Source organism: Neoarius graeffei, chromosome 6 (assembly GCF_027579695.1).
Source record: "Neoarius graeffei isolate fNeoGra1 chromosome 6, fNeoGra1.pri, whole genome shotgun sequence".
NCBI classification, from domain to species: domain Eukaryota; kingdom Metazoa; phylum Chordata; class Actinopteri; order Siluriformes; family Ariidae; genus Neoarius; species Neoarius graeffei.
In genome coordinates, this window is record NC_083574.1 from 32,516,396 (window position 1) to 32,537,536 (window position 21,141).

The 21,141-nt window shown below is 44.7% G+C and overlaps 1 protein-coding gene across 1 annotated transcript in view; it reads left to right on the forward strand.

Moving 5' to 3' along the window:
* The window catches only part of LOC132887847 (spectrin beta chain, non-erythrocytic 4-like), a 221,863-nt gene that overhangs the window by 85,891 nt on the left and 114,831 nt on the right, over positions 1–21,141 (forward strand). Inside the window, exon 17 of the mRNA XM_060923573.1 lies at positions 1,542–1,632. Coding sequence (XP_060779556.1) covers positions 1,542–1,632 — 91 coding nt within the window. The remainder of the gene's footprint in view (positions 1–1,541; positions 1,633–21,141) is intronic.

Consider the following 21,141-nt stretch of genomic DNA (forward strand, 5'->3'; position numbering starts at 1 on the left):
ATTGCAATTAATAATGAAGATGTGGAGTAATTAAGCACTAATGAGCAGTTTCCACACAAATTGCTTCTTCTCCCTTAATTCTTCACCGATTTTGATTCTTTCTACCATTAAGGTAGGGGTACCTAGAGTGCATATAAATTCTACCCAGATTTGATTTCTCACGGGGCTGGAGTGAGCTACGCTGTCATTGACGGTCTCATATTATCTAGTCTTTGTATGAGTACAGTATGAATTGTCTTCATTCTTAGAATTTATGGTTGAAACTGTTGGGTGTCAGACTCCGTCAAGGATCTTGTATGGCTACTTTTCTTTTGTAATGTTTCTTCATGAGTTAGTTTTTTCCTCCCAGAAACTTGTTTATTGGTTTGGAGACTGCTAGGTACTTGGTTTATTTATTTATTTATTTTTCAATTGCTTGTACTAAAGTACTTCTCACTCCAGCCTTGAGTAGGTTTTGCATTTCTTAGCCAACTTGGGATACACATTAAATAGCCTCAATATTCAGATATTGTGTAACTCTGAATAGTATTTAAACCATGGAATTAATTCTGACAGCCTTTTTTTTAAACATATTGTTCTGTTGTACTGCTGTACTTGACAGAGGGCAGCTGCTCCATCAGATGCTGTACGTTGTAAACAATGCCCCATTTAGACACACAACAAAGACGCATGCACACTCCAGTCTGCCTGACTGAATGAAGAAGTGATAAAGAGTGAGAAATTAGCTCTATAGAATAATACAAACTATAGCTTTCCTTTTTCTTTCCAGAACCGCTTTCTAGCAAAAATATTATATGTTTGGTTTAGTTTCTCAAATTTTTTATAAAAATCATATTACCATGGTAGAGTTTAATTTTCAGGGTCATTTTGAGCCGACTATGTCCCAAATGTGTCTGCTCACTGACCCCTGCACTGGAGAATTCCATTTGAAGATGTTCGGATAAGACGGTGTGTAAACGCACACCTTATTTTTCATTAGTTTACTGATAGTGTAGTTTAACTTACTATATATGCTGTAGTCAGTACTGGAAAATGATAGTGTGATATTCATGTCTAGTTAAATCCAGACATTAATAGAGTTTAGAATTTACAATTCTTGCAGAATTCTGTAATTACTGAAATATTGTAGAATAGATGAGACTCGCACTGTGTTTTGTGTCTGTTTCTATAACAGAGATGATGTTCAGCTCATTTAGAGCTGAGATGAACAGTGTGAAAAAAATGTTGATTAAAAATTGCCTGGTATTTGTAAATGCAACACTGGTGATTTTTGTGGCGTCTTATTGCCCCCACCTATCATTTCTACTTACAACTGTTTTCAGTAGCAGCCCTGAACACAGAAAAGGAGTTTGGGGCTTTGTGTTCCATAAGAATTGTTTGCGATGATTGAAAATAAAATGGGAAAAAAAAGTTAGAATTGTACAGCTGCAATTTTTTTTAATTATTATTATGAATTTTTTTTAAACAGCTATGGGTAGCAAAATAGAACAGAACACTGCTAATGGGGAATAAAATGTGCTTTAATTGTGTTTGATTGACAGAGGGAATCAGAACCGTGATGTGGCACAGCAGTGGCTCAGAAAACTCACAGATCAGTGGGAGCTGCAGAGATTCATGCAGGACTGCCATGAGGTAGAGTGTGTGTGTGTGTGTGTGTGTGTGTGTGTGTGTGTGTGTGTCATTTGGACATGCTTACCTCAACTCCATGTATGCTTTTACATGTTCAAATTGAGTTATAAAGCCAAGTGAACTGCACCAGAAGTGCATACACAATGAAGCAAACTGTGCTTCATTGACAGACAAGTCATTTTAAATATGGCACTGCATTGCTTCATGAGAGAGCAATCTGAAAACTGTGTGAAGACAAAGCATCTAGACACTACACTGTCTATTCTGCCCGCACTGCATTTGTTTTACAGCTCAACAAATAGCTAAAGAGGTCTGAATGCTAAAGGAAAATTGGAACCAAAGATGTCTGATCTCCAGTATTTTACTTCAGTCCAGCACTCTAACTTATGAAATGGACACGAGGTATAACTTCCTTGAAGGTTCTGACTGCAAAGTTGAATTCTGGTTAAAAATGTTCCATTTCAGTTGCTGTTGGAGTTTCGAGATGTTTTGCTGCTGCGCACATTGTGTATCCTATGTATGAATGTTTTGCCAAAATAAAATGCGTTCCACATTTTACGATTCCAGAGATTGCTCAAGCAAGTAAGCAACATTATCACATGACCACCATGGGGTGTGTTTGACCTACTTTTAACCAAAACAAGTCGGCATGGGGGTGGCACGGTGGTGTAGTGATTAGCACTGTCGCCTCACAGCAAGAAGGTCCTGGGTTCAAGCCCAGCGGCCAGTGGGGACCTTTCTGTGTGGAGTTTGCATGTTTTCCCAGTGTCTGCGTGGGTTTGCTCCGGTCTCCCCCACAGTCCAACGACATGCAGGTTAGGCTAATTGGTGGCTCTAAATTGACCGTAGGTGTGAATGGTTGTTTGTCTCTGTGTTAGCCCTGCAATGGTCTGGCAACTTGTCTAGGGTGTACCCTGCCTCTCGCCCATAGTCAGCTGGGATATGCTCCAGCTTGCCTGCGACCCTGTACAGGATAAATGGCTACAGATAATGGATGGATGGAAGTTGGCACGGACAAACATGGTGAACTCTGCTCTCCCACCAGCTAAGAGCCAGCGGAAAAGAAATAGAAAATATGATGGCGAATCAGCTAGAAAGTGCACCAAAAAAGCGATGGAAACCATAAGGTTGTCTGCAAGAATTTCTGTGAAGGGACCAATCAACTGCTGGAATTGACTGAAGGATGAAACAGGTGCAAAATCCGATGAAAAATCTGCAGCGCTTGTCTTGGATTGGTTAGTCTGAGTATGGAGTTATACACCAGTATTCTCCCCAGAGTGTTTTTTTTTTTTTTTCATGCCTTGACGCTTTAAATTTGCCGGCACGCCTTTTTTTTTGCTCTAACACTTGCTGAAAAATCACATCAGATTTCTACCTTGCGATGTTTTGGGCATATTTTGAAGGAAAATCAGTGTTTTGGGCCGGTTTGCTGCCAGGATGCACTCGGACAGACCGGAAATCCCCTGGGAAATTCCCAATCACAGCAAACGCCCTCAACCACTTTGCTGCTGCACTGGTGCCATGACGCTTCAGTGTGCAGGCGAGCACCCTTGCACTGACGTCACATTTACCTTAGCAACCGTCGCTACCCTATGCCTGGGGGACAAGCGATCTTTGTTTACATACTGTTCACATACTGAAGCCAAGCGAAGATGTCCGGTATCTGTTGCCCAAAGAAAACTACAGCTAAAAAAGCTCTACTACTGGATTACTTGGATAATCTTAGTCAGAAAGAAGTGAAGGATGGATATACATGAAAATTAGAGTTTATTAGCAGTTATGATCCATGCAAAATTCCTCGAAATGACTGGAGTGATGGTGCAGATTTGTGGCCTAGCATTAGCTACATGTTGTAATATACCTTCTTTTTCCCAAAGAGTCCTGACACGGAAGAACGGTAAAAAAAAAATAGAAAAGCAAGAAAACCTTCGTGTAAAGACTTTTTCCCAACATCAGCTTTTGGGAACAGAGTGTTGCAGAAGCCAAAGCATTTACTCTCAAAGGACTCCAACCTGAACTGTGGGCTAGATGGTATTCCCGGCCCTCCATGTCTCAACAACCCCAAGGACATCTACTTACAGAGCTATTCTATCATTTATACAGTGATGCTTATTATTGTTAAAACAACATCTGAAGTGTTATTTTTTGTAAAATAAAATATCTTGCTCTAGATTTTCAAACAATATTGTAAGATTTTATTTTAATTTTATCTAATGGTGGATGGTACAATAATTACATTAATACAATAATTGCATGTACTAGTAGCAGTATTATTGCTCAAATATGTTTATTCTAAGGTGCTTTTAGTGTTTGAAGTATTAAGTAGGCCTAAGTATAAAGGGCATTTGTGCAGTAAATGCAGTCTGCAGGGGGTATTATTATTATTATTATTATTATTATTATATAATATTATATATATATATATATATATTATTATTTTTTTTTAACTTACTATTTTTTTCCTAACTGCAACAGAACTCATTTAAACTTTTGGTTAGTGGTGTTCTGGCAGTGATTCAGGAAATAAAACAGCATTATTATACACTACATTGTTGTCAGATGATGACTTTATTTATTGTTCATGTGAGCCCCATGCTGCAGCCCACAGCATCACAGACCTCCTTGTTGTAGCAACCTTTTCAACCATGTTAACAGTAAAAAGTGACCGTGTCAATACCACCATAAAATACCCCTGAACCTCTGCAACAAGAGGGGAGAAACCCCCTTCTCTTACTCTCCCCCTGTGCACCTACATACTCTCCACCCTACAGGCAGAACAGGGTGGCTTACGCCTACCCAAAAGTTAGGGCTTTATTTTAATCCTGGGGAGAACACTGTATACCGAATGTTTCGATCTTGCAGAGAAAGAAACAATAAGATAAAAGCAATAACAGAGAAACGACATATTCGTCTTTTGTTTCACAGATCTATGAATGCCAACCACAAATTACATACCTGCAAATCAAAACACTCTGTGGTCGATGCAGAGTCCTGAGGTTTTCTGTGCGTCGCCATCTTGGTGTGACCAAATTCCATGGCTATTTTGGTAGGGCCATACTGTTTAGCTCCAAGAGGTAGGATATTCAGTCCCAAAATGGAGGAAAGTGACCCTCAGCATATCAAAATGATCACATCTCATCCGCATGATATTGTTCTTGCAAGACATAGGAAAATGCCATGCACGATAAAAAAAAAAAGTAAAAATTCAGATGACTTTGCAGTCAGTACCTTTAAACTAGACTGTTGTATAAACTAACCCACCAGGGGGTGCTGTTAGCAAGCTATCTCACTGCCATTCATCACTTCAGAAGCTTGAGCTGTATTCCTCTTGTCCTTGTGACAAAATCAAGCATCACAAGTAAGGCATACATCTGGGAAGGAAATACTAGGATTACTTACTGTTTGTGCATAGTTTCAACTGTTCTGATTGGGAATCTGTAAACTGCCTTTAAAATCAACATTCTTTTACATAAAGAGATCCCCACACTCTTGCAAATCTCCCCTCCCTCTTTCATTTCTCTCTTGCCTTTGCATGTGAGCTCACCCTTACTGACATGGTCACTCTCCATTTTTATGTCAAGGAAAAATAAGCTCCAAGTCATCCAGGAAGCTGGAGCCAATCCCAGCTGACTTTGAGGATACACCCTGGGCAGGTCACCATTTTATTGCAGGGTAAACACAGAGACAAATAACCATTCACACCTAGGGGCAACTTGGAGCACCCATTTGACCTAATATACATGTCTTTGGACTATGGGAGGAAACCCATGCAGAGAACATGCAAACTCCACACAGAAAGGTCTCACCTGGCCACAAGGTTTGAACTCAGAACCTTCTTGCTCTGAGGCAGCAGTGTTAACTACTGCACCACTGTGCTGCCCTTTACACACTTTCACATCAGTATAAATTTTTAGAACCTCAATTCTGGAAATGATCAGTGGCTTGTTTTCTGAATATTTTGGCCTCTTGCTATATTAAAATAATAAAACTGAATTGAATTGTGAAGGTTATTTGTACAAGGCTTTTAACTATGTATAGTGTCACAAAGCAGCTTTACAGAAATATATAGTCCATCCTTTTTAGGTCAACAGGCTACTCTAAATTGCCTATAGAGGCTTTGCACCATCCTGTGACCCCATAGCAACAGTAACTATGCCGCCATGACAGGGGGCATGCTTGTAGTGTGTCATTCAGCCGAGTTAGTTGTTATTGATCAGTATAGGAAGGTTTTGCTGCATTTTGGGGTGAGTAAATCGTTTTGAACAAAACAAAGACATCAGATTTTTTTAATTTAACAAAAGTAATTCATCATTGGGGGGGAAATAGAGATTTCTAAATGTAGAAGAGAAAGTGGGGGGAAAAAACATTCAGCAGGATTTGGTGTCGAACGGAAAGATCAAAAGCCCTATGGTATGCTCACTTCATTTCCATGAAGGTAAGAATTAAAAAAAAAAAATCACTTCACAACTGCAGCGTGGTGCTCATTCTTATACCGTGAAGTGAACATGAGCAACAACACAGTGGCTCGGCAGAGCCCCTTTCACTGAGACTTAAAGTGCATTTACATTCGGGGATCCTTCAGAGCGCATTGTGTGCACGATTGGGAGCCAGTCATTATGGGAAACACCTGATGCTGATTTGAGCGCAACCAGCAGGCACATATAAGGACACAGAGGCTTTAGGAAGTATTATCATTATCACTGTCACATTTGTTTCTTGCCATGTTTATGACTCTGCTTTTGGTTTCATTTGCGCTTTGTTTTTGTAAATATCACGCCTGCGAATAAACACTCTTCCTGCACTTAGACCCATCTACCGCCGCATACCTTGACAGAATACTTGCAAAGACTCTGTGAAAACAACATGCTGATTGTGCTCAAATCAGTATCAGGTATTTCCCATAATGACTGGGTCCCAAGCATGCACACAATGTGCTCCAAAGGATCCCTGAATGTAAATGCACTTTAAGTCTCGGTGAAAGCAGCTCTGCCGAGCTGCTGTGATGTTGCTCATGTTCGCTTCACGGTATAAGAATGAGCACTGTGCTGCAGTTGTGAAATAATTTTTTTGAATTCTTACCTTCATGGAAATTAAATGAGCATACCATAGGGATTTTAACCTCTCCATTTGACAACGACTCCCGCTGAATGCGCCCCCCCCCTTTTCCCTTCTACATTTAGAAATTTCTCTTTTTTCCCCTAATGATGAATTACTTTTGGTAAAGTAAATAAAAAATCGGATGACTTTTTGTTCAAAATGATTTGCACATCCAAAAATGCAGCAAAACCTTCCCTTACTGATCAATAACTAACTCAACTGAATGAAGCACTACTAGCATGTCCCCTGTCATGGCGATGTAATTACCATTGCTATGGGGTCACATGATGGTGCAAAGCCTCAATAGACCTCTTGCAGTCACGTGACCGGAATGTAAACAGCCACCATCTTGTCGGTAAAAAACACAGCTGAATATTGCTGCACTCGTGTACAAAATGGATCAATTTCAACCAACGGACTACACGGCTCATTTTTCTAATGAACAGATAACTAGATATATGTCTAAAATAAACGACCTACAGATTAGTGATCCTTATTGATTACCGGACGTAGTTTTCACGACCGTGTCAGTGGATATTGAACTGCCAGCGGAATACCCAGATGTGTATAATTACCTCATTAACTTTCCCTCGCTGTTCAGTGGTGAAGCACTGCGTGCTTATAAATCTCGTCTCGTCTTCTTCCGCTTTATCCGGGACCGGGTCGCGGAGGCAACAGTCTAAGCAGGGAAGCCCAAACTTCCCTTTCCCCAGACACCTCGGCCAGCTCCTCGGGAAGAACACCGAGGCGTTCCCAGGCCAGCCGAGAGACATAGTCCCTCCAGCGTGTCCTGGGTCTTCCCCGGGGCCTCCTCCCGGGGGGACATGCCTGGAACACCTCCCCAGGGAGGCGTCCAGGAGGCATCCGAAAAAGATGCCTGAGCCACCTCAGCTGATTCCTCTCGATGTGGAGCAGCAGCGGCTCTACTCCGAGCTCCTCCCGAGTGACTGTGCTTCTCACCCTATCTCTAAGGGAGCGCCCAGCCACCCTGCGAAGGAAACTCATTTTGGCCTCATTGTATCCGCGATCTTGTCCTTTTGGTCATTACCCAAAGCTCATGACCATAGGTGAGAGTCGGAACGTAGATCGACCGGTAAATTGAGAGCTTCGCCTTTTGGCTCAGCTCCTTCTTCACCACGACGGACCGGTAAAGCGACCGCATCACTGCGGAGGCTGCACCGATCCGCCTGTCGATCTCACGCTCCATCCTTCCCTCACTCGTGAACAAGATCCCGAGATACTTAAACTCCTCCACTTGAGGCAGGACTTCTCCACCAACCTGGAGAGGGCAAGCCACCCTTTTCCGGTCAAGAACCATGGCCTCGGACTTGGAGGTGCTGATTCTCATCCCAGCCGCTTCACACTCGACTGCAAACCGCCCCAGTGCATGCTGAAGGTCCTGGTTTGAAGAAGCCACCAGGACAACATCATCCGCAAAAAGCAGAGATGAAATCCTGTGGTTCCCAAACAGGATTCCTTCTGGCCCCTGGCTGAGCCTAGAAATTCTGTCCATAAAAATTATGAATAGAACCAGTGACAAAGGGCAGCCCTGCCGGAGTCCAACATGCACTGGGAACAGGTCTGACTTACTGCCGGCAATGCGAACCAGACTCCTGCTCTGTTCGTACAGGGCAGCGCTCGAAACTAACGGTGTCCCGACGTCCCGGGGACCATAAAAAATGTCATCGGGACACAAAATTATCATATCTGGGACAATCCCGGGACAATGGAAAAAAATAGATCTAGAAAAAAAGTTCTACATTAATATTATTTACAAAGCCGTAACACATACGTAGACATTCACCTAATTTGTCAATTTTAATTTTAAAACGTTAACAGCAAAAAATACATAGTAGCTACACTTTCGATGCACCTGCATCTGTAGGCTACAGAGCAGCGCATTCTGTTCTAGAATCTTCGGCCGGAGTCCGCATTATATGGACTTGGAATGGAATTGCTACCGCACACGCTGCGCCGACTCTTGCCAGAACAAAAATGCTTAAGTGGTTGAAGCGGACCGACCGCGGGGAAGAAACTGAAAGCCCAGACATAACGTCTCCGGGACCTTCAGGATCCAAAGTGTCATCGCCTGGTCTGCAGGCAACGCTAGCAACTGAATGAACTTAATGAACACTGTTAGACACATTATAAAATACAACAGGAATGATGTGGATGATATTGACGGAAGATACCGTTCAACAGAATAAGTGAGTTTTCTTGTGGCCCTTTTCCACTACCCTTTTTCAGCTCACTTCAGCTCGCTTCAGCTCACTTCAGCCCGACACGGCTCGCTTTTCGACTACCAAAAACCAGCACGACTCAGCTCGTTTCAGCCCTGCTTAGCCCCTAAAACTCGCACCGTTTTGGAGTGGGGCTGAAGCGAGCCAAGCCGTGCCGAGTGGGGCTGGGGGCGTGAGCAGACACTCCCCTGTGCACTGATTGGTGAGGAGGCGTGTCCTCACATGCCCACACACGCCCCGCGAGCGCGCTGGGATCTGTAAACACCGCAAACCCGGAAGAAGAAGAATTACGAATTGCGAGAATTTCTGAAGCCTTATGCGCCTCGCCTCATCTATATGCTCTTGCCAGTATCTGTTGGCGTTGTCGGTGACAACAAGCCACAGCACCAAGACCAGCAACACTAACGACACCATGTCCTCCATGTTTATTGTTTACTATTCGGGTCGTGAGACTACTGCTTAAAAGATCACTGAATCAGTGACATACAGAGCATCGTGGACGAGTTCGCGGAGCGCAAGGCTCGTCGTATGCCCTTCAAATAATGCGCGCAGTAGGCTATTGATGTTTTATTATGAGCCATGTACAGTATGTCGCCTAATGTTTTTTTTGTTTCTGAGTTACATGTTCGTTTGAAGGACTTAATGTACAAAATAACATAGTTGCACCCGGTAGTGTTGAAATTGGTAAACACAGTGCATTCAGTGAGGTTTGCACCGCCCTCTTTTTATTTCTGACTCTTCCTGTCACCGTTGCAACCTCTGAGCGCTCATTCGTATGCCCTTCAAATAATATGCGCAGTATAGGCTATTGATGTTTTATTATGAGCCATGTACAGTATCCTAATGTTTTTTGTTTCTGAGTTACATGTTCGTTTGAAGGACTTGATGTACTAAATAACATAGTTGCACCCGGTAGTGTTGAAATTGGTAAACACCGCAGTTGCGGACATTTTGTAGCCTAAAATGATGTTATGATAAGCTTTAATAAAGGGCCCGGTCATTTGCCCCGCCCCCGGCCCGGCTCTGACTTGTTCCGCCACTGTCACTGATGTCACTGTTTGCACTGCTTAACGACATCACGTGACGTCCACCCACTTTCGCTAACTCCACCCAATGTGTCCACCCACTTCCAGCCAGCACGGTTCAGCGCGGTTGTAGTCGAAATGCAACTCCAACAGCCCCGCTCAGCTCGACTCAGCTCGACTCAGCACGGCACAGCTCAGCCGCGTTTGTAGTGGAAAAGCGGCATTGGTGTCTTTCTAGTTCAGAAAGTTTAGTCAGTCAGCAGCACAGCTAGGCTCGGACCTGGCACTATGTTGATGTTGCTAACATTTGCCCCCACGGTTCGGCAGCGAAAGTTCATAAAATGGATAACGGAAAGTTTATAAAAATGGATAACGGTAATGGATAACGGAAAGTTCATAAAAATGGATAACAGTAATGGTGAAAATTATAAGTTGGCCTTATAAGTGCCAACAGATATTCAAGGTATAAGTAGATGAAATTAACATAAAAGGGGTCTTATTTTCAACTAAAATGTACTGCAGATGTAGGGAGTTGAAACATTTTCTGAATGAGCTAGTTGGCCCCTTTAAATAAACGGGTATCTATTCATACAGTGAGATCGCCAAAGTTTAATAAACTGAAAATGCAATAACTGTAATTTTGAAGTAGATGATGTATAGGATGTGTCGCTTGTGTCTTGTGACTTATTGTAAAAATGATATAAAGGGTTCAAAATCGCATAGTTACAAATATAACAGTAACTACATATGATAATATTAACCACTGGTTATTTCAGAGAGGAAAAAAATGGGGACACTATTGCTTCCATTCGGGACAATACAACACAGAATTCGGGACCACTGGGGGACACAAAGAAAAAAAGTTAATTTCGAGCCCTGGTACAGGGACTGGACAGCCCTTAGCAAAGAGCCCCGAACCCCATACTCCCGAAGCACCCCCCACAGAATACTACGGGGACACGGTCGAATGCCTTCTCCAGATCCACAAAGCACATGTGGACTGGTTGGGCAAACTCCCATGAACCCTCGAGCACCCTATGAAGGGTATAGAGCTGGTCCAGTGTTCCGCGACCAGGACGAAAACCGCATTGTTCCTCCTGGATCCGAGGTTCGACTATTGGTCGAATTCTCCTCTCCAATACCCTGGAGTAAACCTTCCCTGGGAGGCTGAGAAGCGTGATTCCCCTATAATTGGAGCACACTCTCCGGTCCCCTTTCTTAAAAAGAGGGACCACCACCCCAGTCTGCCACTCCAGAGGCACTGTCCCTGACCGCCACGCGATGTTGCAGAGGCGTGTCAACCAAGACAGCCCCACAACATCCAGAGACTTGAGATACTCAGGGCGGATCTCATCCACCCCCGGTGCCTTGCCACCGAGGAGCTTGCAAACCACCTCAGTGACTTCGGCTTGGGTAATGGACGAGTCCACCTCTGAGTCATCAGCCTCAGTCTCCTCAGTGGAAGACATGACGGTGGGATTGAGGAGATCCTCAAAGTATTCCTTCCACCGCCCGACAGTGTCCCCAGTCGAGGTCAACAGCTCCCCACCCGCACTGTAAACAGTGTTGGCAGAGTACTGCTTCCCCCTCCTGAGGCGCCGGACGGTTTGCCAGAATTTCTTCGAGGCCGACCGATAGTCCTTCTCCATGGCCTCCCCGAACTCCTCCCAGTTCCAAGTTTTTGCCTCCGCAACTGCCCAAGCTGCAGCACGCCTGGCCTGCCGATACCCGTCAGCTGCCTCGGGAGTCCTGGAGGTTAACATGGCCCGATAGGACTCCTTCAGCTTGACGGCATCCCTTACTTCTGGTGTCCACCACCGGGTTCGGGGATTGCCGCCACGACAGGCACCGGAGACCTTGCGGCCACAGCTCCGAACAGCTGCGTCCACAATGGAGGTAGAGAACATGGTCCACTCAGACTCCATGTCCCCCGCCTCCCTCGGAAGCTGGGAAAAGCTCTCCCGGAGGTGGGAGTTAAAGAGCTCCCCAACAGAGTGCTCGGCCAGACGTTCCCAGCAGACCCTCACCATACGTTTGGGCCTGCCAGGTCTGTCCAGCTTCCTCCTCCGCCAGCGGATCCAACTCACCACCAGGTGGTGATCAGTTGACAGCTCAGCTCCTCTCTTCACCCGAGTGTCCAAGACATAGGGCCGGAGATCAGATGAAACGACTACAAAGTCTATCATTGACCTCCGACCTAAGGTGTCCTGGTGCCACGTGCACTTATGGACACCCCTATGCTCGAACATGGTGTTCATTATGGACAAACCGTGACTAGCACAGAAGTCCAATAACAAAACACCACTCGGGTTCAGATCGGGGAGGCCGTTCCTCCCAACCACGCCCCTCCAGGTGTCACTGTCATCTCCCACGTGAGCATTGAAGTCCCCCAGTAACACAATGGAGTCCCCATTCTGAGCACTCCTCAGTACCTCTCCCAGGGACTCCAAGAAGGCCGGATACTCTATACTGCTATTTGGGCCGTAGGCACATACAACAGCAAGAGCCCTCTCCCCAATCCGAAGGCGCAGAGAGGCGACCTTCTTGTTCACTGGGGTAAACTCCAACACATGGCGGCTGAGCTCCACGGGCGACTCCAGAGAAGTGGAGAGTCCAGCCCCTCTCAAGGAGCTGGGTTCCAGAGCCCAAGCTGTGCGTGGAGGTGAGCCCGACTATCTTTAGCCGGTACCTCTCAACCTCCCGCACAAGCTCAGGCTCTTTCCCCCCCCAGCGAAGTGACATTCCATGTCCCAACAGCCAGCCGCTGTGTCTGGGGATCAGGTCGTCGAGGCCCCTGCCTTCGACTGCCACCCAATCCACATTGCACCAGTCCCCTACTGCTACCTCTGTGGGTGGTGAACCCACAGGAGGTCGGGCCCACGTCACCCCTTCGGGCTGAGCCCAGCCGGACCCCATGGGCAAAGGCCCGGCCACCAAGCGCTTGCATACGAGCCCCAACCCCGGGCCTGGCTCCAGGGTGGGGCCCCGGCTGCGTCATCCTGGGCGACGTCACGGTCCTCGGATTTTTCTCCATAGGGGTTTTGGTGAACTGCTCTTAGTCTGGCCTGTCACCTAGGACCTGTCTGCCTTGGGAAACCCTGACAGGGGCATAATGCCCCCGACAACATAGCTCCTAGGATCATTCAAGCACACAAACCCCTCCACCACAATAAGGTGGCAGTTCTAGGAGGGGCTTATAAATCTCTGGACAGTTATCTTTACAGAAATCCAGGATTTGTCAGCCCCCCTCAGATGTGGCATCTTGTAAACAAGAAAATAATAATCCTCATTGGATGGGTAAGTCACTTGAGTATTGAGACCCCGCTGGTCTCGCTATCTCATCTGGAATGTTGTGCATGCGATGGAAATCACTACAAACCATCATTTTCTGCTGGAAACCAATTTCCAGTAAGTCCATACGGTTGTAGTGGATATTGAAGTCCGGTACAGACGAACAACATGCAAAAATACACACAAAAAACATAAAAAACTTGCACAGGTAGGGAGAGCTTGTAGTCTATCACTATTAGTGTATATATGGTATACCTGATAGCAGCAATCCATTTTGCACGCCTGTCAGGGTCCCGTGGCAGCCTACTGTCAAGTGTATGTGAGCATCATGGGTTTCCCACACTTGAAAGGGAAGGACTCGGACACAGGATTCCACTCGTCTTATGTTTTATTGATTTTCAGTGGAGTTGACGTTGTAGTAGAATTGTATATAGTAGCGTTTTCCAGAAGAAAAGGTAGAAGTAGAAGCAGAAGTAGAAGGCAGAAATATGGCGTTTGACCGACAAGGTGGCATCTGTTTACAATCTGGATCGGATGTGACATCACATGCAAGTGCTCCATGGGTGTGAGTGTGAATGGTTGTTTGTTTGGCTTTGCATTAGCCCTATGATGGGTTGGTGACCTGTCCAAGGTGTACACTGCCTCTCACCTGAAGTCCGCTGGGATTGGCTCCAGCTTACCCCATGACCCTGACAGATAAGCTGGATAGATCAGTGGTTTTCAAAGTGGGGGCCGCGGCCCCCTGGGGGGCCGCCAGGGAGCGCTAGGGGGGCCTCAGAAAGTTGGAGGGACAATAACAAAAAAATTGCGAAAAAAGATGTACTTTTTAAAAATAATTATTATTAAATATATTGTAATTAGTTTTTTAATCACTATTATAAAATATAATAATAATAATACATCATATCAAAATGTTGTTTGCCATGCTCATCTCTCCGATTGCCTGTGACGTTGTGGTTTGCGCCATTTATCAAGCTGCTTTGCTCCTCAAGCTAGTGTATTGCTAGCGCAAAATGGACAGGTTTTTGAAGAAGAGACCGAAGGAACAAACCAACAGCCCTGCTGTGGAGGACACTGCTGCAAAAAAAGCTAAGAAGTCCTGGCCAACTAAAATCCGAAAATATGAGGCAGCATACATTAAGTATGGCTTTACAGCCATACAGAAAAATGGCCATGATTGCCCGAAATGTGTCCTCTGTCTGGAGACCCTGTCAAACGAGTGCTTAAAACCTTCGAAACTTCAGCGTCACTTGGTACAAAAACATCCGATAGATGCCGAAAAAACAGTAGATTTCTTCAGACGCAAAGAAGAGCATTTGGTCAGGCAATCTGCTGCATTCACCCAGCAAGCTGCTGTCCCCGAGCGGGCCCTGAAGGCATCATTTTTAGCCTCGTACCACATTGCTCGTGCTAAAAAACCTCACTCAATTGGAGAAGATTTGATTTTACCAGCCACCAAAGACATTGTCCGAGAATTGCTTGGTGAGGATGCTGCCAAAAAAAAAAAAAATGATGCTGTCCCACTCTCTGATAACACCGTGAGCCGACGGATTGGTGACATGGCTCAAGACATATCTGCTCAGCTGTTGGAGCAGGTGAGAGCCAGCGAATACTTCACACTTCAGCTGGATGAGAGCACAGATTTATCCAATGACGCCCAACTGCTTGTGTACATCAGATTTATTTCACAGGAAAGATTTGTGGAGGAAATACTATTTTGTAAAGCACTTGAAAGAAGAACTACTGGGAAAGACATTTTTCAAATTTTGGACGATTATATCGAGTCTAACGGATTGGACTCGACCCGTTGTGTGGGGGTGTGTTCGGACGGAGCCACGGCAATGACCGGGAAGATCAGTGGAGTGACCGCTCTCATTAAGCAGAAGGCCCCGCATGTAGTGGCCACACACTGCATGCTCCATCGCGAGGCACTGGTCGCAAAAAGGATGGATAACAAGTTGAATCAGGTACTACAGGAGGTTATACAGTTTATTGTTCAGTGCGAAAATATTTGTGTTGAAAACATATTAGTTAATAATATTCTTATGCTAGCCAAATGTAACAATTATTGAATATTGAATAAAAGTAAGAGAAAACATTCTAAAAGTTGATGTTGCTTTATATATTTTGTAGCATTGTCTGTGGGTTTGCAAAGGGGGTCCCTGGCCAGAAGCTAATGCTGTTTGGGGGGCCTTGGCATGGAAAATTTTGGGAACCCCTGGGATAGATGATGGATGGATGGATGGATGGATGGATGGATGGATGTGTGCAATTTTAAGGATATAAATTCATAAGTTATATTCTATTAGACTAATTACCTAATGAGACTGATTTAATGAGACTGATTATTAGACTGCTTAATTAAATTCATAGTGAAGCACCTATATTGCTGGTATGTACTTACTTACTTACTTGCGCCTCTTCGTCCCCGGTGGGACATAAGGCCGCCACAAACTGCTTCCACCATAGCCTATCCCTAGCCCTATGTTGTGCCTCTCCTAAGGTAAGATGGTTCTCCGCGAGTTCTGATGTTATTGTGCGACGCCATGTTGTTCTTGGCCTCCCAGGTTTTCTCTTAACAGGAGAAGTCCACCTTAGGGCTATTTTGGCGGTACGGTCAGGCTCCATACGGAGGACATGCCCCAGCCACCTCATACGCCTGCACTTGATATCATCCGTAAGGCATCTGGTCTTTGTCGCCTTGAAGAGGTCTTTGTTGCTTATTACGTTCGGCCAGTAGATACCGCATATTCTTCTAAGGCATCTGTTGTTAAAGGCATCTAGGCACTTCATATCACTTTGGACGACTCGCCAACACTCTGAGCCATAGAGGAGGACAGACTTCACGTTGCTATTATAAATGCGGATCTTGGTTTTCAATTTGGGCTGTTTTGACCTCCAGATGGGGCGGAGGGCTGCAAAAGCACACTGTGCTTTCCCCAACCACGAGTTGATGTCTTTATGGGTAGCCTCATTTGTGCTGACAATGCTTCCAAGATAAGTAAATTGGTCTACCTTCTCCAATGGCTTTCCATCTACTAAGATTGGCTCGGTTGTGGTTGCATTGATATATAAGGTCTTGGTCTTGGTGGTGCTGATATTCAGGCCGGTCTGCTTGGCAAAACAGCTCAGTCTGTTGGTCTTCTCTTGCAAATGCCGATGGGTGGCTGAGAGGACAGCTAGGTCATCTGCAAAATCCAGTGATTCGAGATGGTAAAGAAGGGTCCACTGTATTCCTCTTGGCTTGTCTGAGATGGTTTTGCGCATGATCCAGTCGCAAGGAGGAAAAGCATGGGCGAGATTATACAGCCCTGTCTAACACCAGATTCTACCGGGAACCACTTCGACAATTTACTGTCAACAATTACACTGCATTCAAAGTGATGGTAGAACAGCTTGATCACAGCAATCAACTTGTCAGGAACTCCGTATGATTGTAGTATTTTCCATAAGGTGTTACGATGGAGACTATCGAATGCCTTCTGGAAGTCGATGAAATTGATGTAAAGGGGGGAGTTCCATTCGAGGCACTGCTCTATGATATTTCTGATGGTAAAGATTTGATCAATGCATCCTCTTCCCTTTCTAAACCCCGCTTGCTCTTCCCTTAGCCTCTGTCAATAGCAAGATCTATTCTTCCCAGAAGGATATGACAGAAGACTTTGGATGGAACAGACAGCAACGTAATTCCTCGCCAGTTGTCACAGAACTGAAGGTTGCCTTTCTTTGGAAGTTTTACAATAAGGCCTTTCATCCAGTCCTCAGGGATGACGTTTGAGTCCCAGACAGAGCGGAAAAAGGTCGTAAGAATTTCAGTGGATGTATCCAGGTCCGCTTTTAGCATTTCCGCATGTATTTTGTCTATTCCACAGGCTTTTCCATTCTTCAGAGCGCTGATAGCAGATCTTGCTTCTTGTTCACTTGGAGGACTGACGTCGATGTCTAGGAGAGCTTCCGATGGTTCGATGTTAGCAGTTACTTCTGGTTCCGGTCTATTGAGGACTTCTCGAAAATGTTCTTCCCAGCGTGCTATTCTTTCTCCCTCGGTGCTGATATTACTGCCATCTTTGTTCTTTAGGGGCGTAGACTGGTTGACCTTTTTGCCACAGAGCTTTTTGGTGATCTTGTAGACAGTGCTTAATTCCCCTCTAGCTGCAGCATCCTCAGCTTCTTTTGCAAGTTGGTCCACAAAGTCCCTTTTGTCTTTTCATGTGCTTTTCTTTACCTCACAGTCTTTAATCTTGTACTCGGTTTGAACCTGTGCCCGCAGTCTAGGTGATTTGGTGTTAAGCATCTTGGCTTTCAGGTCCTTTCTCTCCTTTATCCTTTGCCATGTTCTAGGTGTCAACCATTCCTTATTTCCCTTTTTCTTATATCCTAAAATGTTAGTAGCGGTCTCCACATATATATGTTTTATATATGTGAAACCACACCGATGGAGTTGCCACCTTGTACGTGGTGGTGTGGCTTGTGTGCCCCAGTGATCCCTAGAGCTATGTCGGCTGGAGCGCTTAGGCTCCTGTTAGGGTCACCCATGCCGAACAGGTCGAAGGGTAGGAGCCAGACGAAGAGTGACTCCCTGGTCCTCCAGGTTGGGGGTTTGGCGTTGGGTTAACAGCCCAACCCTGTAAAACTCTTATGTTACGGAAACCAATGCAACTGTAGAAACTAATGCTGACGGCCCACCTGTGGATTTATGCCATCCTCCTGGCAGAATGACCACTGCTGATGAAATCCTACCGGAAGTCAGAAGTGCGATGCACAATCTACTAGGGCCTAAGAACAAGATACGCCTGGGTACATGGAACATTCGGACCATGTATGCAACATCTAAGACAGCTCAAGTCCTCAACGAGATGGAGAAATACCAGCTAGACATCCTTGGAATAAGCGAATGCAGATGGACAGGCGCAGGCAAGCAAGTAACAAGCAATGGAGCAGTTATGCTTTTCTCAGGACACCCTACCAAGCATGAGCATGGAGTCGCGATCATAGTGTCTAAGATGAAATCTAAAACCTTACTGGAGTGGGAGCCCATCAGTGATAGATTGATCAGAGCATGCTTCAACTCTAAGCATTCCAAGCTGACCATCTTACAATGCTATTCACCAACAAATGAAGCTGGTAGGGCGGCACGGTGGTGTAGTGGTTAGCGCTGTCGCCTCACAGCAAGAAGGTCTGGGTTCGAGCCCCGTGGCCGGCGAGGGCCTTTCTGTGTGGAGTTTGCATGTTCTCCCCGTGTCTGCGTGGGTTTCCTCCGGGTGCTCCGGTTTCCCCCACAGTCCAAAGACATGCAGGTTAGGTTAACTGGTGACTCTAAATTGACCGTAGGTGTGAATGTGAGTGTGAATGGTTGTCTGTGTCTATGTGTCAGCCCTGTGATGACCTGGCGACTTGTCCAGGGTGTACCCCGCCTTTCGCCCGTAGTCAGCTGGGATAGGCTCCAGCTTGCCTGCGACCCTGTAGAAGGATAAAGCGGCTAGAGATAATGAGATGAGATGAGATGAGATGAGATGAAGCTGGTATGTACAGTACCATATATTTTTACTCCTTCCTGTATAAGCAGACACATTTCCCTTACAGCAGTATGACTTATTGTTAATGGCTTTAAAAGATGAAATTTAAGCATCTGAGGTAAATATGTTCATCCATCCATCCATTATCTGTAGCCGCTTATCCTGTTCTACAGGGTTGCAGAAATATGTTCATGTAAATGAGTAATATTGTGCTGCCTTTTGAGGTGGAAATCAATTATTCCTTCCTTCCTTCCTATTTAGATTTATGGCATTTGGCAGATGCCCTGATCCAAAACAACCTGGGGAGCTTTGAAGTCTCTGTAAATTAATACATCCTCATTCCGATTCATGATGTTAGGGACTAAGAGTACTATCAGTATAAAAATGCTGTTGGGAGGTTAGTATAGTATGAAAAAAAAGAAACCCACAAGACAAGGGCTCTTGTACAACCCCAAATCAGAAAAAAAGTTGTAATGATATGTGGAAATTGAAATTAAAACTGAAAGCAATGCTTTGTAAATAATCTTTGACCTGTATTGCACTCAAAACAATGCAACACATAATTTGATGCTGTACCTTATGAATTTTGTGGGGGTTTTGTTTTGTTTTTTTAATTAAACGCATTTCAATTTTGATTCTTGCAACATGTTTCAAAAAAAGTGGGACGGTAAATTATTTACCACTTTGTAATGTTGCCATTACTTCTGACAATACTTAAGACATTGATGGAGAGAAGACAGCAACTGATGAAGTATTTCAGGTATTATTTTGTTCCATTCTTCCTGCAAACAGGTCTTAAGGTGGGTAAGAATATGGGGTCACCATTTTTTAGTCATACCACTACCCAGGTGCCTGAGCAGAGAAGAACCTTGATGCATGCCTTTCTTGTAATCTGAGAGAAGGTGCATACAACAGAGCAGTACCAGAGGATTGGAGGGAGCATTGTGCAGTGTGTGCTTTAAGGTATGAAAACTCATGTGAGCATGGGACCTCAGTATATTGGGAGAACAGAAGAGGACCAAGCGCTGAGTTTTGTGAGACACTGATAGAGGGTCTGCATGAAGCAGATGTGGCTCCTCTTTTGTCACCTTATATGACCAGATAGGAATCAAACCATTACTATGTGTCCTGAGTTACAAGACTTCTTAAGACTTCCAAGATGGGAAAGAGAGTCTTGTGGTTGACTCTGTCAGACACTGCTGATGAGTATGAGGATTGATAATAGGTTGGCTGATCTGTCAGCATGAAGCTTCTTAGTGACCACAAGGGCAGATTCTGTGGTGATTCTGAGGCATTTTAAAGCCAGACTTGGGTGAGATTGAGAGACAGCTGATTGTAGACAGTGCTTTCAATGATTTTAGAAAGAAATAATTTTTTTCTTTCTAAACCTTTTTTCTTACTTCTCTTTTCTTTCTAAAATCACTGAAAGCAATGTCTACAATCACTTGTGTCTCTATCTCAAACAAAATGCGATATGAATTGGTAGTTGCTGATCTCTGAGATACCTAATGTGGGTTTCTTCTGGATGGATATAAACCTTGTTGTCTTGAATACAGTTTGCATATGATGAGATGTTGTGGAGTCACGAATAATAGTAGAGATAAATGGGAGGTCTTGTGAGATAGACTGAAGCACTGTGGAAAGGATGGGATCCAGGGTGCAGGTGCTGGGATTACAGAGCAAAATAACATGCAAGGTGTCTTCTGTTGATAAAGGATAAAACTTTGAAAGAGAAAGGGAAGGGTAATCCTGAGCATGTAATGTTGGAGTCAGAGTAGGGGCGACTGAAGTCCAGGTCCAGGACATTTCCTCCTTTGTATGTTGGGAGCAGCTGTTGAATGTCAGGAAGAAGGCATGGAGGAGAGAGAGAAGGCAATGGGACTGGAGACTGTCAAAGGGGAGGTTGAATTCTCGAAAGAGAGTGAGAACAGTGCTGTCATTAGGTAAAGAACATTTCATCAAGATCATTTCCAAGGGTGCCAGAAGGCAGTAGATGACAATTATGAGAAGCTTGTTAATCTCAAACAATCTTTAACTCCTCCATCAGTGGCAAGGTCTTTTCCCTCACCCGAAGGGAGGATCCCACTATTTTCTGGGAGAGAGCCTTGTACTTTGAGGTGCTGAATTTCATCCCAGCTGCTTCAGATTCAGTGGCAAAATGATCAAATGTGTGTCACAAGGCCACTTCTCATGGTGCCATGAGAACATCATCATTTAGTTCTCCATACTGCACCCCTCTCCAATGTTGGCTACAACATTATATCATTTCCATGAAAAACATAAACTAGAGTATAGACAAGACACACCCTTGATGGAATCTGACAGATTTTGTAAATGGTTTCA